This window comes from Drosophila hydei, unplaced genomic scaffold (genome assembly GCF_003285905.1).
Source record: "Drosophila hydei strain 15085-1641.00,03,60 unplaced genomic scaffold, DhydRS2 tig00008134-arrow-pilon, whole genome shotgun sequence".
Taxonomy (NCBI): domain Eukaryota; kingdom Metazoa; phylum Arthropoda; class Insecta; order Diptera; family Drosophilidae; genus Drosophila; species Drosophila hydei.
Window position 1 is genome coordinate 2,943,980 of NW_022045843.1, and position 22,646 is coordinate 2,966,625.

Below are 22,646 nucleotides of genomic sequence, written 5' to 3' on the forward strand. Positions count from 1 at the left end.
CCAGCTCCAATTCCTGGCCCCTCAGGTTTGCCCCAAAGCAGCCACAATTCTATTTACATTCGAGCAATTGTTGTTGTGCCAGCCGCCGCTGGCAATCAAAAGTGGGGAAAACTATTGCGAAACGAAGAAGAAGAAGAAGAAGAAGAAGGAAAACTAGTGCCAACTGTCTCTCGTGCTCTCTGCGTTGCTTGGTCAGCTTGATGTCCTTTTTGCCAGTTGCACAGCTCACAGTTTGAAGTTTGTGGCTCTGGGGCAGCTTTAAATGTTGCCCATTAGCAGCAGTACATCACATTCTGGACATCCACGTTCTGGACACGCCAATGAATTTCTTAATTAAGCTTAATGTGCAATTTGCCAACTGGAACTGAAGGAATGCCAGGCACATATATATCCCACTCGTAACACTCAAGCACAGTTTTCTAAAGTAGCCGAGTGTTGGACACGTTGTTCGTTTCATTTGAATTTTTGGTTAAGGCCAAGTTAACTCAAATTAAAAAGTGAAAGAAAACAAAACAGCCAGCATCTGTCTGAAATTGCGTTAAGTGCCACTCCACAGCATTCACATGCGTCTTCTCTCTCTCTCTTTCCCTCTCTCCATCTGTCTCTTTCTGCCTCTCTGCTTCATAGTCTAGCGCCCAAGAAGCTGGCAAAAAAGGAGTCCTTCCACATATTTATGTACACAATATTCTCGTATCTTTGGCTCATAAATTTTAAGCGTTTTCCATTTTGTAGGCGCAACTCCCTCGCAATAAAAAGAAAACAGATTCGTAATGAAAAAAGTTTTAAGGTAGCCAAGAGTTAATTACATAATTTCCACAAGGCCCAGAAACTTGAAACTGGACTCGACACACAAAAGAAAGGAAAGTTCATTAGTGTTTTAATATGTATAGTTGTCGAAATAGGTCGCTTGGAGAGCTTACACTAAATATTAACTGATAAAATCCAACCAGAATTTAGTCACTTTTACTGGGGAGATAGGTGATATGATAAAATATATTTATATTGATTATATATGTGGTTTAGATAAACATTTATAATAAGTCACAATATTTAGGGTATTCCAGTCCAGCCATTTGAATAATTTTATTAATAATTTTAATCAAGCATTTTGCAATTTTATGTGAAAATCTTCAAAGGGTTGACCTTTTTTGTGACTGGAATTTGCATAACATTAAAAATGTTACATTCATTTCTTTCCCATGTAACATCCATATTATTGCACATTTTAATCTAAACATTTTATAATTTTTATGTAAAACTCCTTAAAAACTTGATATCCATACATAAAGGGAATAAATAAATAATAAATCTAAATAGATTTTGAACATAGTTCTTAAATATGCTATCATCTTTTACATATGTAATACCCATATTATTATAATAATTAATATAAGCATTTTTAACTCTCAATATTTATCGAGCTGTTATCGATAAACTATCAAGTTCTTAATAATAATATATATGTTAACAATATTATTTTTAACATCTGATATTCAACTGAGCCTGGTTTCGCTTTAGAGTTTCTTATTTGCATTCCTAAGTCAATTTCTCCTAGAAAATTTTTAATTCTCTCCAAAATTGATCGATTAACAATTCCAATCGCTAAAGCTCTCGAAAGCACAATAATCGGCATTCGATTGTTTTTTCGTTCATTGTTCATTTAACACCTTTAGCCTTGGGCAACCTTTTAACCACTTAAGCAGTCCCAATTACAATACGCTCAACACGCAGCGTGGAAAGGAGCCCTTGCCACATGGCATTAGGATCAGCAGTCCGAGGCTGAGAGGATGATGACTTGAAGTTCATTTTCGGCCATACACACTTGAACTCTTAGCACTTCACTAATCTGTCCATTGTGGGGCACTCCGAGTGGGCCAAAATGCTCGCTTCATAACTGGTTTATTTTTCTACCTCTCCTTCTGCTTCTTCTCGTTTCTTTTAGCCCCTAAGCGAGTGCGTGTGTGCGTTGGTCAAGTGAATTTACGACCAAAGGACAGACACTTTTGGTCACTCATGGTCACTTGGCAATGTTCATGGTCACTAGGCATCGGGACAGTGGCCAGTGGCCAGCGGACAGTGGGTGTGGTCAGTGGGTGGGGCGTCAGCTCGAAGGTTGGTGAACTTCAGTGCACAGGTTAGTCAGTCGGGTTAGCCCGCCCAAGATATTACACACCAGAGAGCGGGTGGAAGAGCATCCTTCACGATTACTTAATATTAATGATGCTCGGCTCCAACTTCCACAGTCCAGAGAGCAGCCAGCCTCAGCTCTATGTCGCAAATCTGTCGTCGATGGCAAAAAAAAAAAAACAAAAAATGAAAGTTTTGCCTTGGTCCATGTTGTCTATGTAATGAATGCCTTTTGTGTCTGCGCCTTTTGACTTGGTTTACTTCTGGGAGCAGCAGCATCAGCCAACAGACGAGCGAGGCGCAGGAGATGAGGGAGCAGGCTACAGGCGGCGTTTTATCTCTTTGCATTGTGTTGAATGGCCGCAGCAGAGCAGCTGAAAATATTTGCTTAAGCAGATTTAACTACATTAACTTAATTAAATAGGCGCTAAGCAGATGAAAGAAAGAGAGAGCGTGGCGATAGGCTAAGAGAGAGATGGAGGTACTAGGGAAGAGGCTGTGTGTGCGTTTGATTTTGTAAGCAGACGTCGCGTATGCGTGATATTGATTGATTCCGAATTACATACAATAAATGCCGCTGCCAGTCGTTGTCGTTGCTGCTGGTAGCTGCTGGCTGGTAGCTGTAGCTCGAGCTGTTGTTATTGTTATTGTTATTGCCTCGAGCCGAACAAAAGAGTTCAATTGATGTTTGCAAGTGGGCGACTCAATGCACGAATCCGTGCGGATTCCCATGTTCGCCTCAAACTCTGTCTCATGTGCCCCCACCCCCCACGCGCTCTCTGTCTCTCCCTCTTGCTTACTGTTGCTTTAGCCAACTCTTTCGCTCTGTCTTTTGTTGCCCTACAGCTGTTTGCCTGGTTTTTGGTTTTGTTCTGTTCATTGTTCTTCTTGGATTGTTGCGTAAATGTTATTTTAATCAAGCAGCAGGCTAAACGTTTGAGCTCCCATTGTGGTTCTTGGCTTGTACTTAATATATTCTGTATACACACACGCACAGGCACACGCACGCTCACCCACAACTAACGCATTGGGTCTATGTTAAGCCGAACGTGTTTGAGCTACAAAGCATTTAGCATGCCCAAAAAACTTTTCAATGGGCGAGTCATTAGTTTCATTTAAAAGCAATCGAAAATCTTTTAAAGCACTTAAGCCAAAGGCAGTTAACATGTTGAACTCTCATTAACATAATACTGTTGCTATATCGGTTAAAGTGAATGTAATGCCAGTAGAAGATAGCAGAAATTGAGTTAGAAATTGAGAGATTAGGCTAGAGAGGATAAGCATTGAATGCTTAGTTAGTTTGAATATTATGCGTTGAGTGTAGCTCAATTAACACTTTGATATGAGAGAGACAGAGAGAGAGAGAAGAGCAAAATAAGTGAGTAAATGAGTCAATGTTTTAGTAGACACGTTTGTTGATAGTTCGCTCAGAATTTCCTACATTAGATTAAACGAGGTATTTGGTAATGCTCTAAAGAAGTTCTCTAAGTTGTCTCTAATATCCCATTCTGCAGCCCAACTGCACAGGGTATTCCACAGCTCTAGAGTTAGCCAACTTTTTGGGCTGTTCATTTTATGGCACACACATTGCACAAAGATTGACTGTGATTGGAGCGCTTTGTGGCTAAGGGTGTAATTAGCATTTGACTGCGTAGTAAATGCATCAATAAGATCTAATTGATTACCTTCAATGATGGGCCCTGTCTCTGGCTAATGAGCGTGTGAAGACAAAGAAGAAGAAGCAGCAGCAGAAACAGGGCAGTCAAGGTCAGCATAATGAATGTTCAATGCTGACCGCAGACAGCACTTAGGGCGACTCGACTATGCCACACGCAGTTGATGGGCCAGACAGTTTGTGCTTTATTGTTATTTTGTTTAGGAATAGCTATGGTAATGCGAATGTAAATGGAAATGGAAATGTAAAATGGAGACAAATGGCAATTGCAATAGAAATAGAAATTGAAATTGAAATTGAAATAGAAATGGAGTATTGCAATGAAAATGCCAAAAATTACGTTTATGGTCAAGTTTTAACAACTTTGTCTCTGGCTGGCTCAGTCTGATGCAGCAATGCGGAAATATTTGGCAGTCGTTGCTTTTTGGCCAAAACAAATTGCGGAACTGGCTAATTCAATGCAAACTCATCATCAAACTTGGCACTAGCTGTGCGATAAGAATTTGTTTCAGCTTCTGCTGCTGCTTCTCTTATTTTTTGTTTGTTTAAGAATGCGGCAGAAGTGCGAAGACATCTATGATTTATCTCAATTGTCGTCTGCACAGATAAATTGCACGCACACATAAATCATAAAAGTATGTATTTATCTCTTTTTAAAAGCTGCACATTCAAATTATTTAAATGGTAATTTATATTTTTATGTTTTTGCATCATTTATGTGGCCTTAAATTCTGAGGCCTTTAACTCCATTGCGCTATATCGACCCAAATGGCAAATGGGACACGTACGAAAAAAAAACAAGATATATAGGAGCTGGGACATTTAAATAATTGTCATACAAAGCTGTCATATAAAAGTAAATGTGTGTGTGTGCGTGTGTCTGGTTGCTATTCTAATTTCAGTTCATGTCATGCTGATTTGGGCCTGGCGGGTTCTGGTTTCTATTTTCCATTACCAAATGCTACGCTCCACAAATGAACAACTGCACAAATGTGGGGCGTACGTCGAGTTAATAATAAACAAGAAATGTCCAAAAAACTTTAAATAGTTGACTACCAGATGCCCTCTAAACTGCAGAAGATGGAATTATGTATGCATAAATATGTATTTGACGGTAAATAGTTGACTAAAAGTTGAAGAAGATGGGCCAATGTATGCATGTATGACAGATTGAAGTAATATTTATATACTTAGTAATGTAATATACTTTAATCTATCATTGTCATATTGTCATGCTCTACTGTAATGATTGGAATAATAAGTTCTATTGCTGCAGCCAAGCTAACTTTAAGTCAGGTCAGCCTTTGGCATTTCACTTCGAAAATGCTTCATTAAATTTATTAAATGTTAGATAATTTCAGAATTCGTAAATTTGAAATGCATGCAAATCTCTCTGTTAACTTGGACTGAAGGACCTTCATATATATATATATATATATATATATATTATGTATATATATATATGATAACGTGTAAACACTTTTCTCACCTGCACATAATGACTGTACTTACTATAATGTCCACTTAAATTCCCTAATGACGACAGGGTATCGATAAATAGGCAGCTTGTAGGACTACAGATTTAGCAGCAGGCAGTGACGCGTTGCTCCGAAGGACATGCCCAAGGCAATAACCTGTGTTGGGGCAAGGGCTCGCCCCACGAAACACGAACCACACCCCCTGCCGCCCAACAGGAGCACGCCCCCAATTCCGAAAACAAAGCACTGCCAAATGGCAGTCGGTGCCTACCAAATAGGGCTTCATTTATTTATAATAATTACAACAGTGAAAAGTTTGAATAGTCATTTGGTCGAAAAGCGGCAGCGGCAGCAACAGCTGACGGCCAGATCCCCATTTTTCGGACGGCACTCGTCGTGGCTAGCAACACTCAAGTATGCAGGCTAATAGCGAATACTTTGGCACGAAATTGCAACAATTATTTGTGCCGCAATCAGAGCGGCGAGGAAAGAAACGAGCGCAAGCAGCGCACGAACTTATTTGTTGCAAACTTCTCGCTCATGTTTTGAATAATTGGCAAGCATTGTCCGTTGCCGGAAGGGGGTTTGCGCCGGAATCCGGTTCTCTCTTCCACATCCCTTTAGGTTTTTTTTGCCTTGTGGCCAACTTGGCTTTTGTGCGCGCGTAAATAATCACTGTCCGGCAGAAATAACAAGCGCGAGGCGTATCAATTTTTAATGCGCATACGCCCCGTGCAACTGTCCAAAAATAAAACACACATATATATATAAATATATAAAATGGACGGACAGCTGCAACAATTCAACGTTGTTTTCATTGCGTATTACGCATTTTTTTTGTTAAACGTATTTCATATGCTCACATATTGAATGGCCGTGTTTTAATTTGTTTATTATTTTTGCCTCAATTATTTAACAACAACAGTAACAAAAAGAACAACGCTACGCAGAACGAGGATGAGGACGAGGACGAGATTTCATTTCAAAGCATTAAATTAAATTTTCAAATTTTATAATTAAATTTCCAAACAAAAAACCAAAAAAAAGCAACAAAAATAATTTGTAAACCTTTGCGTGTGTTCATCATTTTGACTCACTTAATTAACGCAAATCGTTTGTACAAAAAGTTTATAATATATATATATATAAATATATACATGAATTTATTTTGGGGTTCTTCAAGCGCGTAATCCATTTAGGGCATATTTATTTATTGAATTTTTGCGCGTTTTTCGCATTAATTTAAAGTGTTTGGAGAATTCTTTGTGCTCTGATAAATGGAGCGTTTCACGCTTGTAAAAATATATATCAAGAAGGTTATAAAAATAATTGAATATTGATTAATTGTAAACTGTGAGAGAAGTTTTACAACGAGGTAGCCCCGGGAAAGGCTTTTATAAAGGGAGCGTCTTCTAAATATAGATTATAATGTCGAGCGAGGGATATAGATAGGGAGAGATAGATAGAGAGAGAGAGAGAGAGAGAGAGAGAGAGAGAAAAGTGAAGTGGGTGTCTTTTCAAGAGCAAGTCTTTGGAAAAGAGATGAGTAGAAGGAATCCTATGAAGAATGATTTTAATGAAGAGAATGTCTTATGAAGGAAGAGAGGGAGAGAGACTCTTCAACAGAGGGAAAGTCTTGTGGAGAGGTAGAGAGAAAGAGAGAAAGAGTTGTATGAAGGGAAAGCCTTTTTAAGGGAAAGTCTAATAAAGAGGAAGTCTTCTGAAGAGAGAGAGAGAGAGAGAGACTTTTTTGAAGAGAAAGTTTTGTAAAGAAAGAATCCAATGAAGAGAGAGAAAGCAGAGCAAGAGATCATTATTTCCTTTTATCATGAGGAAGTCGAATGAAGAAATAAATCCTTGGTATTATTTGCAGCTGGTTAAACAGATGTTGTTTTATGATTAAGAAAGTTAATAAATCAAAAAATATCAAACACAAACAACACAAACACAAATGCCTCTTCAAGGAAGTCGAAAGGCATATTAGCTGGCTAAAACATATATAATAAGTATCTGTAAGGTCTGCAAGTGATTTATGACTAATACAATTTGAATATTATATAGCTATATGCTCAGTAAAAGCCAACTGTTATATATATATATATATATATATATATATATATATATATATATATATATATAATATATATATATATAATATTTAACCTGAGATTAAATTAGAACACAATTTCAAAGATTCTGTGCTACCCACTTCAACTTTGCTAATTTGGAGACATCTAAATGTCAATGTTGATGCCGTTAAATGAATTTGTTTATTTTTGCAACTCAAGCGATAAATACGCAATTATTTATGCCCTACCGCAATATGCTTACTCGCTTTCTACTTTCTTTCTCTCTCTCTCACTCTCTTTATATATATATTTAGATATATATATATATATAATTATTGATATTTGCATACAATTTTGTTCATATTTTGAAGAGAACTGAAAACCTAAGCTTGACTTTTATACATCTACCTCGAGCTCTCTTATAGCCTTGATTTGCTATCAACTGTGACTTTGCCTCAGATAAGACTTAACTTCTGCCATTGGATGTAGATCTACGATTATTTCAGCCCACTCAGCTAAGCTCTTCATATTCCCATTCAATGCGATTTCCATTCATTTCTGTAGCCTACTTTTAGGAAGCAACTCTTGAAGCGCTTGTCAAAGAGTAGAACTAAAAAGTTAATTTTAAATACATTTCATAGACAGTATATCGATTCAGCTTAGTCCCTATATTTGTATATATATAAGCTCTGCATTGCATTTAGCTCTCATTACGGGCATTAATTATAGGTTGGTTTAGTTGGTAATCAATAAGTCGATTTGAAAAGCGTATCATTATCATTTGTATTGAGCGGCGGCTCATCTGGAGCGTAATTAAAACGCGCGCGCGAGCAGAGCGCAGTTCATTTCATTTGGCATTTTAATTGGTGTTTCGAATTCAATTGTGCGACCTTGAGGCTGGGGCAATTTAATTCGCTTTGCTGCGCCTCCAAATAAACAAGCCCTCTGCTGACCTGGCACCCGCTCACGTGTAACCAAACAACAGCCTACCTACAGCCCCTCGCCCCCCTCAGCTCCCTGGCAGCCCCACGCAGCGCTTTAATTACTGTTGCGTAAAATTGCTTCAACTCGCAACTTTGTGGAGTGTTAAGCGTTTGGCACGAAATCGTCAGGCGGCTGACCTCAAAGAAACAAAAAAAAAACCAAAACTGAAAGAGGAAATTCACAAAAAAAATGGGAAAAAAAGGGAAAAAATAAAAGCTGAAGGCAAAGAAAGAAAACGTTGAATGAATGACGCTCAGAGAAATTACAACGCGTCCTATGCTCCAATACAAATAAGAAGAACCCAAAACTGAAAACCGAAAACCGAACCAAAACTGAAACCATTGAACAAACCACTAGCCGCAACCACAACTTGCCCCACTCGTTTGCCTCACCGGACACTCAGCAGAAACGTGAAGCACATCAAGCTGGCCTCTAACTGCGAACAGCTTCGCGTGAGCGACAACTTAAGTTCCCCAACAAGTAGGCGCACCACCCAATCCGACCCAACCACCCAATGCACACACACACACACACACGCATGCACAACATGTGAGTGTGCAAAAGTTTTGCGGCACAGCAAAAGCCACTCACAACTGAAACCACTTGGAACAAGCCTTCCTTTTTTTCCGCCTCAGCCAGGATAAGACGCAGAAAGGGGCAACAGTTGGAGTGCAAGGCGAAGAGAGAGAGCGAGAGAGAGGGGGGCGTGAGAGAGTGAGGGGCATTCGTGCGACCCACAAAGCAAGTGAACTGTGGACTCATGTCGCAATGCTGTGGCACAGCTCTAAGCTAGCCACCAGATGGCAGGTGGCAGCTGCCACGCGTTTGCCCTCGGCCCACATTGTTGTACACAAATTGCTCACGCTCGATGTCAGAGATCTTCGATGCCATGCAAATTCATTAAACAACGTGTAGCCCTCCCTCGGTTGAGGTTGTCTGCCCCACGGGTATAGCCACACCTGCAACTGCAACTGCACTAGCAGCAGCAGCAGCAGCAGCAGAAAGTCCTGCGCTTCCTGGACAGCCGCAGTCGCAGTTTGCTAATCGCCTCAGCTGATGGCTGCTGTCTGCTGTCTGCTGTCTGCTGTCTGCCTGTCACCCCCTCTCATGCTCGCTATCTCTCTCCCTCATAAAACACACTTCCGCTGTGCATATCCTGTTTGTAATCGATTTCAAAATGTGCAGCAGGAACGTGACAGCAACAGCAACAGCAACAGCAACAGCAACAGAGGCAGCAGCAGCGACAGCGACCAGAACTTTTAAGAAACTTAACAGCTCGCCATTTGAACTAGCACAAATAGCGAACAAAGCTGATGTACGAATATGAAACACTCTATTGAAAATGTTTGATATAGCTATATGAATTCATATATATCTGCTCTTCTTGAATATTGTCAAGAGAGAAGTGGGCTTAAGTGCAAAATAGTAATTAAAATGTTAAGCATGAAATTCTTAAAACTTAAAGCCAGACGAATTTACCTGCATTCGACTGACTATATATTTTTAGTATTTTATTATATATATAAGTGTAAAACGAAAACTTTTGAGGTAGTCTTGGCTACAAAATCAAAAATAGATTAGTTTACATGCCTAGCTCAGAGCAACAATGGAGAAAAGTTAGGGAAACACAGACTAAAAATGGGCAGAAATTGCCTCAATTGGCGCAAACAAAATCTTAATTAAATTGAAATTTGACGCCTGTTAAAATGTTAAGTTCAAATAGAAATATTTTATACTTATAATCACTCAATTTGTGAATAGTATAAATTAAATAGTATAAATTAAATTACTGAAATTATATAAAACATCTTTTTTCTTTTCATATTGCTACTCTTTCATTTTAAGCAGCTTAGCAATTCTAGAAGAAAGTTTCAAAACTATCTTTATAACTTCTTAATAACAGCTTGAGAATCTAACTCGTATTAAACCCACTGTCATTTTGCCAAATAGACTTATTAATATATTTACTTAAAAACAAAACTTTTTAAGCTTTATTCTAGCAAAACTTAGTTTTCTTTAGGAACCAGAAGTTTTTTCTTTTTTATTTTTGGCAAAACTTGCTCCACTACTTTTTGAATAGTTTCTAATGGAAAAATTAAAGAGTTTAACAGTTGCTAAAGTCCATTGTGCAACACTGGCTGCACTTAAGTAGCTAATACTCTCCTCTCCTCGTTCACTTTGAATGTGCTTAAAATGCAAATGCCTAATGTTAGGGTATGCAAAGTTGAAGTTGAAGTTGAAGTTGAAGTTGAAGCCAAAAGCACAAACGACAAACGACAAATGACAAAAAGAAAAAAAGTACAAAACAAAGAGCGGGTGCAGCAAAAGTACAAGAAGAAGAAAAACGAATTAGCAATAAACGTGCGCGCACGCGAAGGCAGCCCCAAAGGTGGAGCGTCTAGCGTCCCCGCCTCAGGGGCAATGCCAAACCCCCTGCACAGCTGTTGTCCAGTGCCTCAATGCAGCAGCGCCTCGTGGGTGTTTGCTGCTAAAAAGGGCTAAAATCAATAAAATGCTTGTTGCTTCTAAAACAACAGCAACAGCAACCATAGAGCAGCTATGACGACAGCAAACGCCGACGGCTTCGTGGACTTCTTTCAATGTACAATTATATTGGTTGGCTGTGCCACACCCTAAATCCCCTAGCACTTACCCTTCTGGGCACGCCTCATGCCTCTGGCCACACTGCAACATAAATAGTTGCGTTTTTTGCTGCTGCTGCTGCTGCTACTGCTGTTGTTGTTGTACTTTATGTGGTGCTGAGCCAGCGAAAATGTTTGAAATTCCTTTGCTAAAGTTTAAGTCTGCCCCAACTACCGCTGCCTGCCTCTCGCTCACTCTCTTTCACTGGCACTTCTAGTGTCCCTTTTTAGTGGCATAAATGGCTGACAGAATGCTTGAGGCCACATTCCATGTTGCATGATCGAGATGCCAGCGAGTTATTATGACGAACTTTGTTAATTGGAAAATATGCACAACCAAAATGTTTGTCTTTAATCGATTGGGCATGTGGCCCCATCTGTCCGTCTCTCCCACTCTGTGTCTCTCTCGGTCTCTGTGTACTTAGTTGTTGACAGTTGGTATTTAGGTTTTCTTAATTCCAATCAAAAATTGACTGCAACGAATCAATCAATCAAATTGGCACAAATTACGAAGCGAACTCTGATTATATGGCTGCTTCCTCAGCTACTGCTTTTGCTATTGCTTGCTCTGCTTCTGCTTCTGCTTCTGCTTCTGCTTCTTCTCGTTCTTTTGTGCTCATACATGACCTTATATTAGCCATAAAAGCGCTATAAATTGAGTCTTCGTTTCTGTGTAAGTGTGTGTGTGTGTGTGTGTTTCGCGTCTTTTCGCCACTGCAAAATGCTTTTGTGAAATGCAATTTCTGTTGCCTGTCATTGATCAGGGACAGCCTTCCCTTGCTCCTCCCTTGCTCCTACCCCACTGCCCTCTGCCCACTGCCCTCTGCCCTTTGCCTGCTTCCGCTTGACTTCGTCGAGTATGGAGCTCATCAATATGGCTGTGCGGCAGTGTGACCAAAGCCAATTGTGCAGCCAGCAGCTGCTGACATGTCGCACAGCAGACGTTACGTTACGTTACGTTTCGCAAGCACCCTACATACGCCCCACACCCCTTCCCACCGCCTACATTGCCTCCCCCCACCACACGCCTCGTTAGTTGCCCGTCGCATTCATTTTCCATTTGCGAACAAAACACATGACGACATTTTGTTGTTTGCTCAGTGTTTAGTTGCCTTCTGTTTGTCTCTGTCTCTGTCTCTGTCTCTGCCTCTCTGTGTTTGTGTTGTATGTGTGTGGGCGTGGCGCGACCCTCCCCACCCCCTTGTTTTTAATACCTAGGCGCTACGTTTTTAGTGGTTCGTCGTTTGTCGACTTGCCTATTTGACTTGCATTAGCTATTGTTTGACCCACTCTTATTTAGCAAGTGCGAGTGATTATGCACACGCAACTGAGCCGTTAGCTTGTTGTTGCTGTTGTTATATATGGGGTTAAGTTAGTTGGGCTTATTCCAAGACTAATAAAACAGGAAGTAAATGGAAGTTTAATGCAGAGAGAAAGAGAGAGAGGGAGATGGGAATGGTCTTAGATGTACTTTGCGTGTTGTTGTACAACTTTTGTTTTGATTTATATATATTAATGGGTATCTCAGAGTCGTATCAACTCTATGCTGGCATTTCGGTATATGCAATAAGAGAGTGCAGAGCTGTGAAGGGAGTAACAGCTACCTTTCAGATGTTTACAGATATTGTACTACTTACAGGGTAGCTGCTAGTCGTGCATGCCGGCAGAAAAGCAAACTCATATATTATAATGTAAATTGAGAGTAAAAAAAGCAACATAGAGAAAGCTAAGATGTTATTGGATAGCAATACCATATCATACTCTTACAGGGTATTCTATAGTCGTGCTGCTTACTAGCACCAAAGAAAGTCAAGCAAAAGGGAGCTGAAGTGCTGCCTTCGCTGCTTTTAAGCGTTGAATAGACTCTTTTGTACAGCTTACAGGGTATCTGTTAGTCAAGCCTGCCAAAGTTGGCGTAGTCTTTAATTGTTATGGCTGCCGTGCTGGGAGCCATTGAGCGCCTGTTGTTGTCACGGCTGTTGACGCTGCCCGTTGCCAATGACAACCAACACTCGCATGACAAACACTACACACTAACACACACACACTACACTTACACACACACACACACACACACACAGCTGTATGCACTGCAGTACAAAGTATGCTTTCAATCAGGCGCTGAATTGAAAATCCATTAACGAGTACATAGCGAAGGCAACTGGTCGCAGACAGCGAGCGGTTCGCTCCACGGGTGGGGACGGCCAAGTGCAACCAGCGGGTTGGGCGTGGCAGGTACTTGCAAGTCATGGCTACGTTCGTTATATTTTCTGCAACAATAAAAACAAATTTGCAACAGGAGCAGCAGAGCAGCGAAGCAGCTCCGCAAGTCACATGCAAAATAAAGGAATAAAAGAGAAATAGTAGTTGCAGGACGAAGGATATATAGCCTGCACACCACACCACACATACACACACACACACACACGTAAATATTACAACTGCGAGTGCATTTTTAAGTAATTCAAGAAGCGGCAACAAAAAGCGCAAGAAGTGTGACAATATTTCGAAGCCGAATTCGAAACGTTAACGAAATCAAAGTCAATATCTGGCAAAGAAAAAAGTGAAAAATATAACGGAGCAAACCCCCCGAAAGACCCGCAACCCAATAAACCGAACGAGTTGAGCCTTATTGACGATGCTAACCTGCGTGTGTCGGCCCGTGTCGGGCAACCTGCCCAAAATGCCGCCCGCCTCACTGATGCCCGCCTCGAGGGCCTCCTCGGCGCTCAGCGCCGGCAGCAACACCGGCAGCTGTGCCAGTGGCATGGGCAGCAGCACCATCAACGGTTCCCATAGTCCCACACGGGTGGTGACATCCGAACCGAAGCTTAACGTAAGTAAACTGCAAACCATCAACTACACTGAAAGAAACTGAATGCAGTCACAAGCCAATCAATTCTTTGGGCTGCATGCTTTACATCTGCATAATTTCTTATAGTATTTGTTCTATTATATTATTTTGTAGTTTTCTATTTAATTCTGATCTGATAAAAGAGCTTTATGTTTGAGTCTGTTTATACTCAAGTTCAAATCCGAACTAGTTTAATATAAAATTCAAAATAAATTGAGCACTTAAGCTGCTTATATAATTGTTCATGATCAAGTACGGAACCAGCTCCAAAAAGCTATCTAGCTTTCAGCTAGTTCAAAAAGCGATTCATGTCTGAGTTTGTTCTTCCTCGTGTATCATTTCGAACCAGTTTAAAATGTATTCTAGTTCGAAATGAATTTGAGGCCTGAGCTAGTTCTTATAGATTAACTATTACGAAGCTAGTTCAAAAAGAAATTCAGGCTTGAAATAGTTTCCTAACAATTATAGTTCGTTCATTTAAGTTTGAAATTTGTTCTGAATGAATACAAATTATATATGTATATATCTGGCAACATGAAGCCTTAATGATTTTCAAATTGTGGCTGAATTTCAATTTTGAATTAGCTGAAAATTAGTTGTGAGTTCTTTGGAGAAAGGCAATGCTTTGCATCATGAACTAGTTCAAAAGCACTAACTCAAAGTCACACGCTCAGTGTCTAATTTTATGTCCAGTGCACGATTAGCTGCAAAATCGAAGCTATGGGCTAACGAGGGAGCGAGGCGTACGAGGCTAACTTTAATCTATTTATGCGAACGTCTCCTTTGTTATTCTCAAAATTTGTTTTTTTTTTTTCTGTTCGTTTTTCCGCTAGGCCCTAAATAAAAAGGTAGCAAATTAGCTTTCATTTTTCACACACATAAACATAACTTGATTTATGGTACTACACTGGGAGGGGGAAGCAACCGGGCCATGACCGTGACCACGACTGCGACTGCGACTGCGGCTCGAGCAGAAGTGGATGTTGACAACTTGACTTGACACTCGACTCCGGACACGACTAGAGCTTGGAGCTGAAGGCAACGATTGCAGATAACGTTTATAAATTGTGGAAATTTCATTTTCACTTTGACGCCATTGATGCCTCCGCCTTCTCGAAGGGGAGGCGCGGCAACGACAACGACAACGCCAATGACACCTTTTGAAGCAGCTTATCCGCAGCTGAATCTCTAACGATCTCTGCACACGGACGGAGTGGGCGAGGGGGACGGCGGGAGGGCGTGTGGTGCGACACCCACTTATGTGTATGACCACTATAATCCACTAATCCCACCCACTTGCTTCATATCTCTATCCCTGATGCAGGTGCCCAGCAGGCTGACGTCAGCCGAGTTGAGGGCGATGGCATTGCGACAGCAGCAGCAAATCGACAGCCAGCACCAGCTGCTGGCCACAAAGGAGCAACGGTTGCGTTTCCTCAAATCGCAAGAGGTGCGCAGCGCTGTGGCCAGCGCCGAGGGGGAGCGATTGCGTCGACTGCGGGAGCGTGTCGAGGCGCAGGAGTCCAAGCTGCGACGCTTACGCGCACTGCGGGGTCAAGTGGATCTGCAGAAGACCTACAATGTAACACTGAGTGAGTATATGAGCTGCAGACTGGGGAGACTGGGGGCGACTGGGGGACACTGGCGGGGGCTAACAAGTGCAGGGCAACTACAAAGTGAAGATGGGTCCAATTGAGTTAAGCATCGCATGCACGACAAGCGCGCTTAGTGGGCGTGGGCGCCCATGCGAGGAGGACGACGGGATTAACATGTGTTAAAATCGTGTTGAGTGGCGCTACCTCAGCATGCGTGTAACTGTATATATGTGTGTGGGTGTGGGTGTCGGTGTCGGTGTGTGTGTGCGGGTGTGTAACTTTAATTTATGTATGTGTGGCACTTTGTTGTCCTTTATGATTGCCTGTGGGTGGCTCTTGAGCTGCCCTGCCAAAGATGTTATCCTTGTTGATGGCCTTGTTATAACCTATACCCATTAGAGATGCATATGATACGGGGTATTTAAAGATGAATTGATTTAACAATCAATAGGCAGCCACAAAACCTGTAAATCATATCATAGGAACAAGGCGATAATCGATAAATGTCGTTTGATCAAATTCATTTATATTAACTTCGATAAGTTTATTTTGTAGACTTAGTTTTAACGCAGCTCTTCAACTCCTTAGCTTATAGTGCTACGTTAAACATGCTACTACTTTCAAGAGAATCTGAGTTATTTTCCCAAATCGATAAATATCGCTCATAAATAATTTTTGTAGTTGAAAGTTTTAGAAGAAACCATCACTTTTTCTATTCTCTGGAGCAATCCTAAAGAAGCTTTGTAAAACTTTTATCAAAATAACAGTTATTAAAGCCTTTCGATTATATGTTACAACATTAATCGATAAACATTCCGTTTGAAAACTTGTCAGAATACAATTAAGTTCAAAATGTCTCAGTTTGCTGAGTATCTAGCAGTCGCGTACTTTAGCCTATCGCATTGTTGTTGGCATTGGCTTTGCTGGCATTGGCGATTTAGCCACGACACCCAACCACGCCCACACACACACACTCACAGACTCAGGCATACACCCGTTGACTAGGACGTTATGTTAATGAGGTTTCAGTTGCGCCTTGTTGGACGATAATTAGTTCAGACAGCATCCGACGGATACGCAGGACCCTACTCAGCGGCATGTGTGACCAGACGTTGCAAATGTTTTAAGGTGTGAATTTCACAGAAATATGCTAACGATTAAAAGATATATATATATATGTATAAAAGGTTAGCGAGAAAATTAATGCTAAAGAGTGAAAGATGTGGGCCAAGAAGTAATGGGAGCAATGACAGGCGCAGGCAAGAAGCGCTCAAGCTAAGCTGATTTTTGTAGAGCATATTTAAGCGGCGACCCCGTTACGCACCTGTGTGTCCAACCGTCTTCAATTAGCGGCGAAAGTGCGCTAACTTCATTAGGAAATAAGCGACTTCGTGGGGCTTTCGACTGCTGGATGGATGGCCAACTAATCCGTTTAACTTTTGTGCTTAGGCAATGACTTGGACTCGATTCGTGCGCTGTTCAGCGAAAAGGAAAAGGAGCTCAGCCTGGCTGTGGCCAAGGTGGAGGCGCTCACACGCCAGCTGGAGGAGCTGCGACGCGACCGACGATGTCCTGTCAATTTGCTGGCCGCAACCGGCCAGACAGCGGCTCAGGCTTTGCCGCCGCAGGCCTCACGGGAGCTCGAGAAGCTGCGACGCGAGCTAATGGTAAGCGTGGGAGTGGGCTGGGAATTGAAAAAACCAAATGCTAATTAAGACCTATTGCTCCTTTCTCTGTCAATCTAGTATCGCAATCAGTTGTCCTTGCAGCAAGATGCGCGCTTGCACATGCAACGCGAGGCGCTGCAGCAGCGGCAGGCGGAGCTGCGCTCTGTGGATCAACGGATTTACGAGCTGCAAACACGCCTGCAGCGCAAGAAGCAGGCGAATACGCATCACCAGCAGCAACAACAGCAGCAACAGCAGCAGCAGCAACAGCAGCAACAGCAGCAGCAGCAGCAGCAACAGCAGCAGCAACAGCAGCAGCAACAGCAGCAACAACAACAGCAACAGCAACAGCAGCAGCAACAACAGGTAGCAGCACAGCAACAACAATTGCAGCTACTAGCAGCAACAGCTGCAGCAGCTGCACAACAGCAACAACAGCAGCAGCAACAGCAGCAACAACAGCGCCAACCTGCCTCCAAGCACGGAGGCGTGGCAGCTTTGAAGCAACAACTGCTGCAGAAGCAGGTCAATCAGCTGGCAGCAGCTGCCGCTGCAGCAGCCGCCGGCCGAGCAGCCGAGCGTGCCATGGCACGGGGCAGCGTCAATGTGGCCGCCGTGGAGCCCTTCATACACACGCCACAAAAGTCCACAATAACAACGACGGCCAGCTACCTGAGCGGCGGCAATATGTTGAAGCATGCGGCAGCAACGGCCAACACCAATCAGCAGAATCAGCTCATCCAAGATCTGAGTCACAGCCATGTCAAGTTGACGCCTGGCCAAAGTTTCTATCCCAGCAGCAATGCTACAACATCAGCGGCAACGCCAACTGCAACTGCAACTGCAGCGAGCAGCAGCGAAAGCGACGAGTCGAAGCTGGCCAAGAAGCTGCTGACGGCCAAGTCGGAAGCGGAGCTGCGCAAACAGGCGCAAACTGAGGCCATGGATAGCACCACGCACATCTATGCAGAGGTGGGACCCAAGAAGCGGGATAGAGAGGCGGCAGCTGCGGCCGCAGCAGCAGCAGCGGCGGCAGCAGCAGCAGCGGCAGAGGCAACAGCAGCAGCAGCAGCAGCTACCACTGCAACAGCAACAACAACAACTTCGCCAACTGCCACAGCAAATGCCAGCAAAATACCGAAGAGCATCTCAAGCAGCAGCTCGGCCTCAGCGCTGATTAATAAATTGAATCAACAGGCAAAGGAGTCGCAGGAGCCATCAGCCCTCAAGAAGAACGAGATATCGGTAACCAGCGAGACATTGTCAGAGCGCAACACGCAGCAGCAGCTGACCGTGCACAGCATGCCGCTAGGCACTGTCAGCAAATCCGTGGCCATGGCCGTATCCAATGCGGGCGCCTCCAGCGGTAGCAGCAGCAGCACGAAACCGCTGCAGGTGCAGGTAGCAGTGCCGCCGCGCAAGCCCATCAGCAGCGTGGCGCCGACCTCGATGAGCAGCAGCGGCAGCGGCGCAAGTGGCGGCAGCGCCATACCCAAAATGATCAACTACAGCCCCAAGGTGAATCGTGTGGCGCCCAGCGTGGTGACAAACACTGCTGTTGAGCTGCGGCCCGCTTTGCCGCCCAAGCCCAGCAAAATGTCACCCACAGAGCAGCCCAGCGAGCTGAGTGGAACAGCAGCAGCAGCAGCCGCCACATCCAGCACAGCTGGCAAGGCACAGGCACAAACGGCAGCTCCTGCAGCGCCCAGCTTCGGGCTGCAATCCCTCAACATCAATGACAATTTGCCCATTAAGGCCAAGCCGCTAACCATACGCAAGCAGCCCATTTTTGAGCAACCGCCGCGGCTTAAGGCCCTGCCTGTAGGCGGAGGCCTGGCCAAGGCTGGGGCACAGCAGCTGCCGCGCAAGGTCGAGGCAGGACAGCAGCTGCTGCAGCAAGCCAAGCCGGAGCCTAATAGAACCACACTGGAATCTCCACAGCACTCGCCCAACAGCAACTCGCAGAGCAGCTCGAGCGTGGATGAGCCAGATCGCCTGGAACGCACCCAAGTGGAAGTGAGCAACAGCGGGGGCAGCAGCAGCCTTAAGGAGCGCACCACCAGCAAACCCAAGCTGGGGCGTCGCGTAAGCTTTGATCCACTGGCGCTGCTGCTCGATGCCAGCCTCGAGGGCGAACTGGAGCTGGTGAAGAAGACGGCCATGCAGGTGGCCAATCCGAGTGCGGCCAATGACGAGGGCATCACAGCGCTGCACAATGCCATCTGTGCGGGACACCTTGACATAGTCAAGTGAGTCGCAAGCCTAAAAGCTAATGAAGTACCTTTTACTAACCTCAGCTGTCTTTCAGATTCCTTGTGCAATTCGGCTGTGACGTTAATGCCCAGGATTCGGATGGCTGGACGCCGCTGCACTGCGCCGCCAGCTGCAACAATTTGAACATGGTCAAGTTTTTGGTGGAGAGCGGCGCCTGTTTGTTTGCCTCGACGCTCTCTGATCATGAGACGCCGGCGGAAAAGTGCGAGGAGGACGAGGAGGGCTTTGACGGCTGCTCCGAGTATTTGTACAGTAAGTTAGCAGTGTTTATATTGTTAGCAAATTTCTAAACTCCCTCACGCTGTCTCTCTTAAGGCATTCAGGAGAAGTTGGGCATTTTGCACAATGGCGACGTCTATGCGGTCTTCTCCTATGAGGCGCAGAACAGCGATGAGCTGAGCTTTCACGTCAACGAGCCGCTGATCGTGTTGCGCAAGGGCGACGATGCCGAGAACGAATGGTGGTGGGCACGTAATGCAGCTGGCGACGAGGGCTACGTGCCACGTAATCTGCTCGGGGTAAGTAATATAAATATATATCCTTCAGCTTGGCAAGCAGCTAATCAGTTATGCCTCTCTGCCTTCCCTTGCAGCTATATCCACGTGTGCCGCCGCAGTCGCCGCACTTTAGCGATTAGCAGTTAATACGCTTCACCATACTCAAGCGCAAGGCTGGCCGACTTGTGCAGAAGCGCTATATATCCAAGTATATATAGTGAGCTAAGCAACAGCAGCAGCAGCAGCAGCAGCAGCAGCACATTCCGAGCACGTGCCAACAGCTTCATCTCTCAGGACCAAATCCTGGTTATGAGCCGAGCATTATTTATGGCAGCCTCAACAATACTTCTTCCTGTTTACTTTTTCTTTGTTTGTTTTTTTTTGTTTTTTGAAAAAGCCACAAGAAGGAAACCTGACGCAGTCACATACACCCACACACACACACGCACACATATGGTTACATATGGCACACGTCGTGTGTGTGTGTGTGTGCTGCAAGTGTGCAAATGTGTGCCCATCAACAGAATGTGCAGCGCCTGGAGCAGCAGCTATTTATTATAAAAGAAGAGCAGCCACAATTAGGCAACAGTCTGGCTGGCTGACTGCCTCTCTGCGTCTCCGACTGTCTGCCTGTTCGTCCTGCCCGTTCGTCCGGCGTGTCTACTGCTTGCCTCCTGCACACACGTACAATAAATTGAATTTCGCTTAAGCTCCCCCATCTTAGATTAAGGCCTAGACTAATAACATAAGCAATACACACCAACCCTTGCCCATCCTAAAGCCGCTCGTACAACTCGGCCACAAATTGCTTTTGTGCATAAAACGAAAATTTCAAATTCTCAAAATTTCAAATTGAAATTGCAAATTGAAAGTTGAAGATAAACTTATGCACTTTGTGGCTTGCAACAGACGAGTTTGTTAATTGCCACCAAATGAGTTTTAAGCTATGAGCATTCGAAATCTATTGAAAGCCAACAACAACAAGAAATCGAATGTGATTTTCGGATTGTAAAAAGCGTAAAGAATATTACTTAAAATGTCGTTAATATTGCCTAATGTACAGTACTTACTACCTATGACTAAACAAGCCGCTTCGTTATCAAATTACGATTCCTAATAATACATATTAAAATTTAGTTTATATATACATACGCATATACATATATAGTAATTGACATATTTATACATATGTATGTAATTGCCTAATGCCTACCACCTACTCCTAGCATAAACTAAAATACAAAAAAAAAAACAAATACAAATCAAACACACAATAAATTACATTGGAAATGCAAAGATTTTTATTGAAAGCGAAAAAGAAGACCTCAGTCGTCCGAGAACTAACATAAAATTGTTAAGAGCTCGACATCTGAAAGGATAATGCTTATGTCCTTTGGTCAGTTGGTAGTCCTAAACAATATTCAATATTCTTCACAGGACTCGTTATGATAAGCAAGGATACTTCAGGGTTCTAATCAGTAAAGGACTAACTTTCCGATAAGCCTATAATTTTTTTACGGTTATCGATGAATCCCCCAACCTAACGCACCAAGTCCTGTCCGAATCTGCAAGGATTTGCCCGAGTTAGAGCTATTTTTCAAAATCAGGACATTCTTTATGTAGCCATAACTCGCCTGTATCCTTAAGAATCTGTTAAGATTAAACCGTATTCAGCTTTTGGGAAGTAGGACCATCGATTGGCATTCACAGATTTCCAGGAGTCGACCAAAATTGTTTCTCAAATTACTGCAAGGTCGAAAATGGCCAAGGACCACCTCAACTTCGCTATTTAAAGGACTATCGGGATGTGATTCACGGCAAATAAAATCCTTGGCCTTCTAATTAAAAATTAGTACTCAGAAGGACAAAAGTCCTTCAAACAGCTGAGATATAGCGATATTTTTGTATAGAGAAAAACACTTCTAACTCAGCCGTATTCTTGCATATCCTGTCAAGTAAGGTATTGAACGATATGGGCCCATCAAGACTATCAATGTGCCAAGGGACATCAAAATCAGGCTATTGGTTGCCGAGATATTAAGGTTTTTGTGTAATTTACGTGACTTCCTTGGAAAAGTGACATGATGTATCATTGACAAAATGTTTGCTTACAAATTTCAGCGCTGCCCTCTAGAGTATGCAACAAAAGTCAACTTTTCAACATTTTTGGCGTCCCACAAAAGTAGGCAACAATTTTATGATTATTCAGCTGCCCGCGGGTTGGTTGTGAACTTTGCTAAATTTACTTTCAAATATTCACTGTATCTTATGCAGTTCATTTGTTGCCGTTAAGTAAACGATTTATTTTCTGTATTTGTTTTCAAATATGTACCTTTATATATATATATTTTTTTTATTTTATTTTATTATTAATGTAGAAGCTGTTCAATCATATTTAGTACCTTAACAACACATGTATAAATATGGAAACCTTTTATATATAGTAGAAATATTAATTTAAACTATGTTTATAGAAATAGGAGTTACATTTCATTGGGAATGCGTTTGAGTACAAAGGATAATTTATTTAATCTATAAATTAAGCGAGTTCTACTGTAGCTGACTTAATCGTTCGAGCGCATTGCAAGGTGAACTTTCAATAGGCTTGCTTAAAACACAAATTGCATGCATGCAGCTCATATAATTATTAATATCAAATAAGTCGCTTTCCATCGAGTCATTGCAACTAACTGAGTAAGTGAGAAGTTATGAAAAACTGAGTGTATTTCTATTAGATACCCTGTAAATCTTTAATGACATATGGAGAAAGAGTAAATTTCAACT

The 22,646-nt window shown here is 42.8% G+C and overlaps 1 protein-coding gene across 3 annotated transcripts in view; it reads left to right on the forward strand.

The window, feature by feature from the left end:
• The window catches only part of LOC111604115 (apoptosis-stimulating of p53 protein 2), a 41,850-nt gene extending 20,839 nt beyond the window's left edge, over positions 1-21,011 (forward strand). Inside the window, exons 2-8 of one of the 3 annotated variants that reach the window (XM_023322023.2) lie at positions 13,436-13,811; positions 15,154-15,421; positions 16,874-17,091; positions 17,170-19,340; positions 19,400-19,617; positions 19,681-19,883; positions 19,958-21,011. In XM_023322023.2, the coding sequence (XP_023177791.2) occupies positions 13,614-13,811; positions 15,154-15,421; positions 16,874-17,091; positions 17,170-19,340; positions 19,400-19,617; positions 19,681-19,883; positions 19,958-20,002 (3,321 nt within the window). In that variant the 5' untranslated portion in view covers positions 13,436-13,613 and the 3' untranslated portion in view covers positions 20,003-21,011. The remainder of the gene's footprint in view (positions 1-13,435; positions 13,812-15,153; positions 15,422-16,873; positions 17,092-17,169; positions 19,341-19,399; positions 19,618-19,680; positions 19,884-19,957) is intronic. The other 2 variants (XM_023322022.2, XM_023322024.2) reach the window with 2 other exon arrangements.
• The last annotated feature ends 1,635 nt before the right edge of the window (positions 21,012-22,646 follow it).